The sequence below is a fragment of the Lupinus angustifolius genome, chromosome LG12, assembly GCF_001865875.1.
Source record: "Lupinus angustifolius cultivar Tanjil chromosome LG12, LupAngTanjil_v1.0, whole genome shotgun sequence".
Taxonomy (NCBI): Eukaryota; Viridiplantae; Streptophyta; class Magnoliopsida; order Fabales; family Fabaceae; genus Lupinus; species Lupinus angustifolius.
Window position 1 is genome coordinate 18,491,324 of NC_032020.1, and position 10,480 is coordinate 18,501,803.

Here is a 10,480-nt window from a genome sequence, read left to right on the forward strand (position 1 = left end):
AATCAAAAGTTGTGAGTGAGATTTTGAAAAATTAGCGATTATTTCCATTTATTATTGTTTTTTTCCTAAAATTTGATTTTAATTTCCTAATGCCACGAAATTCTTTGATTATTTTGAATTGAATTATATTTTTATTCTATTTACTATTCTAAAATAAGATTATTTCCTAAAATAAGATGATTCTTTGCTTTGACCTCATTTTAGTCTTTTTCCAAAATGGGTTTTGGCAAGAGTAATAATAGCATAAAAAATGTCATTTTTAATTTGTCAAAACTCAAAACTAAGATGTTGCTTTAGCATACGAGGAGAAAGGCTATAGGCAGCACCACTAAAGAGGACTTCGTCTAGTTGAGAATAATTTATTCTATTAAGGAAAATAGTATATCTATTTCATAATTATTTGTGGAACTAAATAGACCCAACCATCAAACGAATTCGATGAGTAATGATATTTTCCATTAATGGAGAGACACATATATCAAAAAACAAATAAAAATACAATATCCAATGACATATTTATCCTTCTAATTATAATGAAATGACACTATTATCATTAAAAACAAAGGAACATACATGTACCCGACTCTCCAGTAATGAAGAGGATCCTTGTTTCAATTCGATAGCAGAATTCAAACATACGACAATTCTGCACGTTATAGATAATTTTCTATACCCATCTGTTGAGAAGAGCAAATGACAAAAGATGACAGTGACTTCAGATTTGTGGTGGTTGACAATAGATAATTTTCTCTACTCTATTATATATCTTTATCCTATTCTGTTCACCAAACAAACTTATAGGCATAATCACATAGGACAATTCTGCACGTACACCTTTGTTTGGCACTACTGGCTGATAATAGTCATCATTGTGCAATTCATTTGATTGTTGTACAATCAAACAAACATGCAACTAATTGTGACAATTTATATGATACATATTAAGACAGAGAAAAAGTATCAGACACTATTTCATTCAGAAAACTTGATAGCTAGTTTCATATATAGGACAAACAAAATACTACTTCCATGACCACCTCCATTTCTAAAGCAAAGTTCATTGGAGATTTTTTTTTTCTTTTCACAGATGCAAAAGGATGATGAGATGAACTCTTCATCCGAAAGATCAGTTACTAATCTGATAATCCTGGATTACAAGAAAACAAACACATTATACAATAACTTCCATTAAAAATGTCACTTTATGGGCACAGCATAGGAAGACAGAGAGCCTCTCAGCCAGGAGCTATGTTTTTGGAATCAGTCTTCAATTTCTGCTTCGGCGTTCATAATTTGATCAAGATAACTCTGAGCTTCATCTAGTGCTGATTCCTCTGCATCATCAGCATACAAAATCTTCTTAATTGCTACAGACACCTGCATTTAAAAGTAGAACATGTATTAGTCGCTTGCATTTATTTATTTCGTGTCGGCACAGATAGAGGATGAAAATAAAAGTTACTGTAAAGCTGAAAACCCTTCAAAAGACCAAATCTATTTAAGAAATATGAAACTTAGAACTCAAGGTCAAGGGCAACCATATCCCACCCACTCAACCAAATCCATCAATTATATAACATAAATCTTCTGTGATGTTTATTTATTGCTCTCAGTTCCAGTTAATCGCAAAAACGTATAAGGAAATTTCATGAAAATAAAACTTACTGGAGAAAACATGAGATTAGAAAATGATATATATGCTGAAGTGCACAAGAGGTATACATGATGACAAACATACGGAAAAAGAAAAGATATAACTAAACTTCAATGCAAGCCTTTATTAGAATTCTTACAGGGGCATCTTCCACTTCTGGAGCCTGGCAGAGAATTTCTATATCTCGTAATTTTCCGAAGTAAAAGCCTCTTTCTTTTTCCAGGACATCATTTGCTACTTTGAGTTCAGTAATCTGTGAAACAAGAAACAGAAGGATAAAGAAGTAAAAGGAGGTTTCTATTGAATAAAACAGGTGAACAAGAGATAAATAACTTTTTCAATAAAAAAATTAGAGTTGCAAACTCTAGAAGAACGAGTAATTTCTCAAGGATCTCAAATTTGAGAGCATGGACATATTAAATAGCAACATGGTGCATATCAGGAAAATCAACAATTTCTAGATACATGAAGCAAATTCCAAGGTATAAAGCTAATGCTAATACCTCTTTGGACAAGGCCTGAATCTCGGCTGAAGGGTTAGGCCTACCTACTGCTCCGCTTGGCTTGAACTGCTTGGCACCTATACTCAATGAAAACAACCAAAGGGGGGATAGAAAAGGATGAGAAATTAAAAAGGTTGATAGGGTAAAAACCATCAGGCAAAATGCATAACAACTTCGGATAAAAGTTCAAAATGCAGAGAAGCTAACCTGAGGTTCTATTAGAGCTGACGATGTTGCCTGAACCAGTATTACTCATAGTATTTGTTTTTGAGCTCCGAAGAGAACACTTGAGATTTCGGTCCTTTCCACCCTTACCCCTTCGCTCAACGGGGTTGTAGTTCCTAGAAGAAGAAGAAGAAGAAGAAAAAGGAAAATTTACAACATATACTACACAGTAGAGTATAATAAACATAAATGCATGGCATAATATTGAACCTCTGAGGCTCTAATTATTTGAAACGAATTGTGTGTGGGCACAGTACCATTTTTAAGTGATATTACAATTACAAATTCCTACATGAAATTTAGACAGAATAACAGCAACATTTAAATGAAGGGAAAGGTCGCTCAGAGCAAGTAGCATACTCATTCATATGGCCACCATTCACAGAATCACAATAATGTTTCAGCCATTGTAAGAACTCCAAGTTGTCCAAAGGTCGGCCTTTAACAAGTCTGCTAACTTCAACATGCTGCGACAGGGTAGTGGTGTTCAAGTTAAATAGATACAAACAGCGACAACTACTTTTCATCTCATGTGAAGTTAATCTAAAATACATTTACCAATAAATCATTAGGAAAAAAATCAGGCATATTCATAAAGTGCAAACAATCAAACTAGGAATGAGCATTATCTTCAATCAAAATTCTAATATAGGCCTAGGCGCCTCGCAAACCTGCCCAAAAGGATAATTCCACATATTTGCAGCATGTTGGAACTGGAATAGAAATCCGGCTTTAAATTTATCCATCAATAGAACATTTAGGCCTTGATAAACACACTATTTTCCGGTGTGATATAGGTTAATTAGTAGTAAACCATTTCATTGAAACTCGAATAGAGAAACATTGATTATGATAATACACTTGAAAGTTGCAATACACTATGCTAGCATCATTTAATTCATTCTTGTTCTTATAACAAGAAAAGCAACCAAACTCTTTTCCCAATCCACTGAGTGAGGTGTTGTGTTCTATCATAAACCGAAAGTCATCTAGGCCCTTTCTCTTGGTTTACCCTCTAGTTTTTCCCATTCATTAATTGTGAAAGCAAACAAGTACCTTCTCAATTTTCAACTTGTTGAACACTTCTTGCAGAATTTTATAATTCTGGATCATATCATACTCTGTCTTTGCATCAAAGTTGACCTACAGAAAACCCCAGAATGCAAAAATTAACCTTTATGGAAATAAAACATCAGAAGAACTCAAAAGAAAGTTAAAGAAATGTAAAGTTGCCACCTTGTGCATTGGAACAATCCCTGGATAAGTCATATCTATCAACTGGCATTGTACAGCACCAGGTGCAGCCTATACAAGAGCATAACCATGATCAGAACAAAAAAAAAGTAGATTTTTATCTTAGATAATTTATTATCAAGAAACAATTACCTCCTCAATGCGAGAGAGGTTGAGGTGGAGACTTTTGTTGATCCAATTTAGAATCTCATTCCTCCCCACAAAGTATGCATTATCCATTATCCCTATACTCGACACCATTTCCACCAATACCCAGAAGAAGAAGAAGAAAAAACACTGAAGAGAATGAGAAAAATGGAAATGGGAGAAGAAAATAAGGATTTGAGTGTTATGAATAAAGGGGTCAAGAATTTGGATTGAAACCTTAGGTGTGGGTTTTAACAAAGTTTCGATTTTTAAGAAAGAAACTAAATTGTTGCCTTTGTACTCATTCCCTTTTAAGCTGTTGTTGACAAATGAGAATATTAAAATCATTTTATCCACATTGCGATAACAAAGATAACAAATACAAAAATAAATATTGTTTTTTTAATAGAATATCATTAGTTTTTTAATAGAATATCATTAGTGTGGTGGAACCCATTTTATAATAAAATTCCCTGTTAGTATGAGTTTGAATTTTTTATTTTTTGTTAGGTTGAAATTTGTTGCAGCTACCAAAAAAAATGTTGGTTGATTGGTAATGATAGTATCTTGTTACCATTTGACGCCAAGTGCAATGGATCGTTATCTTCTAAAATGTTTATATACTATATCCTGTTTTTAGGTAAGAGAGGTTGGGGCACTCAATATTTTCTAAAATCCATGCAAGGCTGTTGTAAGTTGTAACCCATTGGTCTTTCTAAAAAATTTGTTATTTAAAATATATTAGCTCAGTTGTTATTTATTTATTTGCTATTACCGATCATATTTTTTTATCTATGTATAAAAAATTAATCTATTTAAGAGTATATGATTGTCTATTTTAATAAATATTGTTCTTATTAATCAAACTCTTAACTTTTTTAATATTATTAAAATCTAGCGGACAATTACAATATTGAACCAACATCTTGATGATTGTTATTTAGTTTAGAAATATAACTAGATAGTTATTGGGCTTCACCCACAACAATTTGGTTATAATTTTAAATAAAAATCAGATAATATAATTGATAAAAGTTATATTAGTATGAGGACTTATATAATCAATTTTAATAGGTATAATTGCTAGATTATTTCAATATGAGGTTGAACCGGCCCTAATGATATAATTTTCATAACACTCATTTATCTTGGATTGTTAAGTTATTTTATAAATTTCAGTTTTGTGAGTTATAATTTTTATTGACTCTTATTAAACCTAACACCTTCCCCTTCTCATTACTGAAATTAACACCTAATCTTGTAAGTATATTGCATTTTTCCGCATCTTTATACATATTCATGTTCATTTAATTTTAACCGTTCACGTCTTGTTATATAATTCAGGTCATTGATAATGACACGGCCTTTTAAATGTATGACATAATATTATATGAATTTCAAGTCTTCTTTAATAAGTATTTTATTTAATTTCAAATAATATTATATATTTATAATTATAAAAAAAAACGTGTAATAAATTAGTCATATCTTTAAAGATTTTGTAAATAACCTTTTATCAGAAAAAAGTGGAAAATGTAAAGGACGATAGGTGTAATAATGGGCTGGCACTTGGAAAGCCCATGAGTATGGGCTTTAAAGGGAATTAGGGTTTTGGAGTTGCGACAATATATAATAAGAAAGGAAGCAAAGAAAATGGCCACTCTATCAGTTTCAGGTGCAGAAGACCTAAGAGGCACAAACAGAAGCAGAAGCTATGGTGCACGTTTCCTATTTCCGCAAATGTAACTATCTCTCTCAATCTCTGCATCTCTTATTATTTCAATTTTGTTTCATTTTCAATATGATTTGATCTGAATGATAATAATAATAATAATAGATGGAAAAACGTTCAAGAAGCCACGTCGTCCATACGAGAAGGAGCGTTTGGATGCAGAGTTGAAGTTGGTTGGAGAGTACGGGCTTCGGTGCAAGAGAGAGTTGTGGAGGGTTCAGTACGCCCTCAGCAGAATCCGTAACAACGCTAGGAATTTGCTCACACTTGACGAAAAGAATCCTCGTCGTATCTTTGAAGGTGAAGCTCTTCTCAGAAGGATGTTTCGTTATGGTCTTCTTGATGAAAATCAGAACAAGCTCGATTATGTGTTGGCTCTCACCGTTGAGAACTTTCTTGAGCGCCGTCTTCAGACTCTCGTCTTCAAATCTGGTATGGCTAAGTCCATTCACCACGCTAGGGTTCTCATCAGGCAAAGGCACATCAGGTTCTCACTGCTAAATTATTTATTTATTTATCTAATTCATAACTAATTACATTTATATTTCATATGTAATAGAGTCATAAACTATATGATCAATGCCCTTATTACTTGTTTGTAACATAGGAAATTGATTATACTTTTATTTTATCTAATTCGTAAGCTAGTCCCTTAGGTCCATAATTAAATTACTTTTCAACTATTGAGTTCTATGTTGCTTGTACTTCACTGATTAGTTTCTATGTAACTATCTTCAATTTGTTCACATTTTAATCACGCTATAATGGACCGGCATTGTGTTGATTTTGCGGATATATTGTTTGGAAATTGAATTTATGATATTGTGTTGTTATATGTGGGCAGGGTTGGGAGGCAAGTGGTGAACATTCCATCGTTCATGGTTCGGGTTGATTCACAGAAGCACATTGACTTCTCTCTAACAAGCCCACTCGGCGGTGGACGACCTGGAAGAGTCAAGAGAAGGAACCAGAAGGCTGCTGCCAAGAAGGCTTCTGGTGGTGATGGAGATGAGGAGGATGAAGATTAAGCTATCGAGATATAATATCTATCATTTCCTAATTCTCTTATTTGCTTTTGTAGACTTATTAGATTTCTGTCATGCTTGACTCTTATATTTTTTCTTTGTTCTGTTGTCTGAGGTATTTTCTTACTAAACTATTCTATCTTGTTATTTAAGTTTTGTTCAATACCTGTCATGATCCTTTATTTCTCGTGACATCTTCTCTCGCTAGAATTTCTTTTGGATATCACGTAGGATAGTAAGAATGCCATATTCTTTGCTTTTTCATATATTCCTCCAAACCCGCACAGAAATGCGAAAATTTAGTGTAATCCTTTTCCCCTTTAGTGTGTAAGAATTAAGCTAATCATGTACCTTTTTAGTTAATCCTTCTCACACGTTTTTGCCCTCGAATTATCTATAACGTTTTCTAATTATGTTACATCTTCGTAGATTGACAATTGTAATTCTTATCAACTGTTCAGTATTGGATGGATTGTTGCCATATTATTTGCTGCTTCCTGTTGTCTAATGTAGCAAGCATTTGGGTGTATTTGAATAAGTATTGTAGCCGTAGTAACATTAATTTAATAACCTTGCTTTCGGTGATCCTCCCTTTGTTTGATGTCTTCTTCGCTCTCTTCCATATTCACTTCAAGCTTCTCTGTTAATTTATCGTTCTCATCTTTCTTTACTTCTTCGGGCTTTATAGAATGTGATCATTTGGTTTGTTTTCATTAAAATACTTAGTTGTCCGGTTCCACAATGGATAGTCTATATTGGGTACAATAGCAAACACCTCCTTCGTGAAGATCATGTAATTTATAAGGTTGGGTATAAGATGACACCGGATAGACCCTGAATTTGTAGCATACTTGATCTCCTTAACAGAACCGCTGACAACCTTTTGCTTCTGTTGTATAAAGTGTTATCGCTAACAACCTTCTTTTTCCCATTCTTTTATTGACCCTAATATGGTCATTGATTGGGCTCAGACATCAACAGCATCTATTCTAGTCACACCTTTCACACTAATATTTCGAAAGTACGTAATACAAGTAGATGAAACGTAACTAACGATTTATAATTGGGTGGATGAAAGAATAATATTAATTTTACTTTGGGTCACTTAAATCTATTGAATTTTCCATTCCTTTCCATTCGTAACCCATTAAAAAAATCCAACCCGTCCATCTAGTGTATGTATATTTTTTTTTACATTTATTTTCCGAGTTTAGATCTAAATTAGAAATAGGAGTTTTCAACTTCAATTTCTATTCATAATTTTGTCTATTTGTACTAGGTACCAAAGTGTAAAATACTTTCGCAGGCAGTGTTACGCATGCTCGTAGATAAGGTTATGCTAGTGTTATTTTTCATGATAAAACACATAACTTCATCTACGTGCATCTAAGCATAGTCACATATACCTCAAGGTTTAAAACGTATAAGAAGGGATTTAAATCTAAATTCCCTTTATTTTATGAGAAAATATGTATATTATGCTGACAATGTAAGAGTTTTAAACACATATTAACATTTCAAAAAACTAATTAAAATGAAGGTAGATAATACACTAATTGTAAAAATCTTTACATTGTTAGTGTATAAATATTATACTATCATTTTATTCAGTAAATTTTATATAATTAACTTGGTTGTTGGTCTCACTGTCTCATATGTATGTACGAGAAAACTTTGTGTGTAGGCTGACTTTGACATCAGCCCAAGAAGAGCCCAATTAATAAATTGTGTACTTGCATATGAATGCCTTGTATTTAAGTTGGAAAGACCGTGATTGTTTGTAGAGAAGGCAAAATTAAACTGCTCCACTTTAGCTATAAACAATGGAAGATGGAAATTAAACTGCTCCACTTATCATCCTCTAGTATCCACGACTTGTCTGTGAGTTGAGTTTTGGAAAGAAATAATAAGTTTTAAAACTTTCTTACATTTGTATTTCATGACTTAAATGCCTTTCATTTTATTTCTTTTCCATTCAAAACTCCAAATAATACTTTCACTTTTAGGTAAACAATACCTAATTTTTCAAACCCCTTTCTCACCCTCATTGAGTAACTTGGATTTCCACATGTTTTTTTGTTAACCCACCGCCCTTAGAAACATGGTAAATACAAAAGTGTTAAACTACACTTTTCTTTGTTTCTATATTCTGGCTTTACGTCTTGATCGGAGGAATAACCTCACCGATGAATTAAATTTGAGCTTTTTAGATATCTTAATTAAAAGGGTTCTAATTAACTAATTTCAATCCTTTGCAGTATTCTTAATGTTGTTTCCTATCTACATTGTTTTATTCCTTCAATGCATGGAGAGAAGATAAAGATGCTCCATTCTAACTACACGTGCAATCGCTTTCAACAATCAATCATGACAGTAGTATGTGATTTTATCAATGCAAATCATCAACCGTATTTATAATTACATAATAACGGATCAGATCTAGAGTTATGATAATTTGTAATTGTAAAAACTATTAACTAATTTTAAAATAACAAAGTCTATTGTTTCATCATAATACATTGTCGGAAATATAAACCAAGAATGTTATTGAAGGAAGAAAAAAAATTCTCTTAAAAAATGATTTCTAATGTATCAATCATGGTTGGACTTAGTTTTTTAATACAAATTTTATTTCTTAAAAAATTACCTTAGCTTATTTATTAAACATAGCCTATAAACTAATAATTATGATTACTAAATTCACTCTATTATTGCATGCATTATTGTTATATATATGACTATTTATTTTCTCATAGTTATTTCAAAATAGCAACAGTTTTTTTTTACAACAAACATTTTTACTAGGGATGTTTTTTTATATCATTTCATTAATCATCTTAGTGACTATTTTAGTGTAAGTTAAAAGAGGATATTTTTTGTGTCGAAGGAGCCCTTGTACATAATTAACAGTTTTTCGGAATAATCAAAGGTCTACCATATACTTAAGTGAGCCAAGTCTCTTGTAATTCTAATCGATTTGAGCAACCATTGATCTTTGTAGCATGTCAATTCAACTTTAAAGACTGCACGGTACGTGAATGGTGTATTTCCTTAATACGGATTACCTGTCCCACTTTTTTATGTCCTATTGTGTCTCAATCCAATGAAAAATTGTCAAATGGTGTCCCATTTGATGTCCCAAGCTAATCAAAATGTGTTTTTTTGTTATCGAGTAGCTTCGACTCCACCTACCTCAGGTGCAGCTTCAAGGGGTATCACATCACTCCTAAGAAAAGACTGCCTTGTTTTTAGAATTTTTCTTTTATTTATGTAGTAAAATGTGATAAGCTTGGGATAGGGAATGAGACCGAGTTGGCAACAGGTGATCTTTGTCCTAACAGTAGAGACAATCGCAACTCTAATGTTCTCTCATGAGAAGTAAAGTTCTACTACAAGTTTCACAAAGGGCCCAACACAACATAAATAATGATGATTATTGAGTTAATAAATTTCTCAGATCCATCAAAAGTAAGTAGTTGTTCATATGATTCTATATATGTGAGTTTACGACTGCACCTGCTGAGCGGATAATACATAAATCACCTGTCTTAATTCTTGTCTTAATTTGAAGGATAACAATATCATTATAAGCATAAATAAAAGAATATAATTGTCTTTACATATTAGTTTTTTAATTTGTTTTTCAAGTTACTTCCTTCCCCAAAGATGAGTCTAGCTCCTCAGAGAGAAATATGCAGGTAGGCAACCTTAATTATTACTTGTACACTTCTACACTAGCAGAATATCATTACTTAATTTCATGAATAGGTACATATATATATATATATATATATATATATATTAGATGAGCGTAATTTTGTATAAGCCACTACCATGTGTGTCTTCATGCACATTCTGATGTTGTACCCAAAAATGAAAATAGAAAAAAAGAGAGGCGGTTGATCTTGTCGTTTGACGTCTGTACTCATGACTGTGACATACACTATAAATTTCATCATAT

The 10,480-nt window shown here is 32.3% G+C and overlaps 2 protein-coding genes across 3 annotated transcripts; one reads left to right on the forward strand and one right to left on the reverse strand.

Annotated features, from left to right (window-relative positions):
- LOC109361696 (microtubule-associated protein RP/EB family member 1B-like) lies at positions 951-4,059 on the reverse strand. 2 transcript variants are annotated; one of them, XM_019607219.1, is made up of 8 exons: positions 3,769-4,054; positions 3,619-3,687; positions 3,439-3,525; positions 2,743-2,849; positions 2,365-2,498; positions 2,158-2,234; positions 1,794-1,907; positions 951-1,377 (listed from the first exon to the last, which is right to left on the reverse strand). In XM_019607219.1, the coding sequence occupies exons 1-8, from the start codon at positions 3,874-3,876 to the stop codon at positions 1,261-1,263; spliced, it is 813 nt and encodes a 270-aa protein (XP_019462764.1). In that variant the 5' UTR covers positions 3,877-4,054; the 3' UTR covers positions 951-1,260. The 2 variants fall into 2 exon arrangements, with proteins under 2 accessions (XP_019462764.1, XP_019462765.1); XM_019607220.1 differs by lacking the exon at positions 951-1,377 and adding an exon at positions 1,399-1,584 and having other exon boundaries at positions 1,731-1,907; positions 3,769-4,059.
- Positions 5,405-6,684, forward strand: LOC109362937 (40S ribosomal protein S9-2-like). The gene is made up of 3 exons (XM_019609035.1): positions 5,405-5,504; positions 5,600-5,981; positions 6,339-6,684. The coding sequence occupies exons 1-3, from the start codon at positions 5,477-5,479 to the stop codon at positions 6,520-6,522; spliced, it is 594 nt and encodes a 197-aa protein (XP_019464580.1). The 5' UTR covers positions 5,405-5,476; the 3' UTR covers positions 6,523-6,684.

Coding starts and splice junctions, on each gene's coding strand:
- LOC109362937 (XM_019609035.1), top strand. CDS start 5,477: ATGGTGCACGTTTCCTATTTCCGCAAAT. Junction 5,505..5,599: donor CGTTTCCTATTTCCGCAAAT/GTAACTATCTCT, acceptor TAATAATAATAG/ATGGAAAAACGTTCAAGAAG. Junction 5,982..6,338: donor ATCAGGCAAAGGCACATCAG/GTTCTCACTGCT, acceptor ATATGTGGGCAG/GGTTGGGAGGCAAGTGGTGA.
- LOC109361696 (XM_019607219.1), bottom strand. CDS start 3,876: ATGGTGTCGAGTATAGGGATAATGGATAATGCATACTTTGTGGGGAGG. Junction 3,688..3,768: donor ACCTCTCTCGCATTGAGGAG/GTAATTGTTTCT, acceptor GCTCTTGTATAG/GCTGCACCTGGTGCTGTACA. Junction 3,526..3,618: donor GGATTGTTCCAATGCACAAG/GTGGCAACTTTA, acceptor GGTTTTCTGTAG/GTCAACTTTGATGCAAAGAC.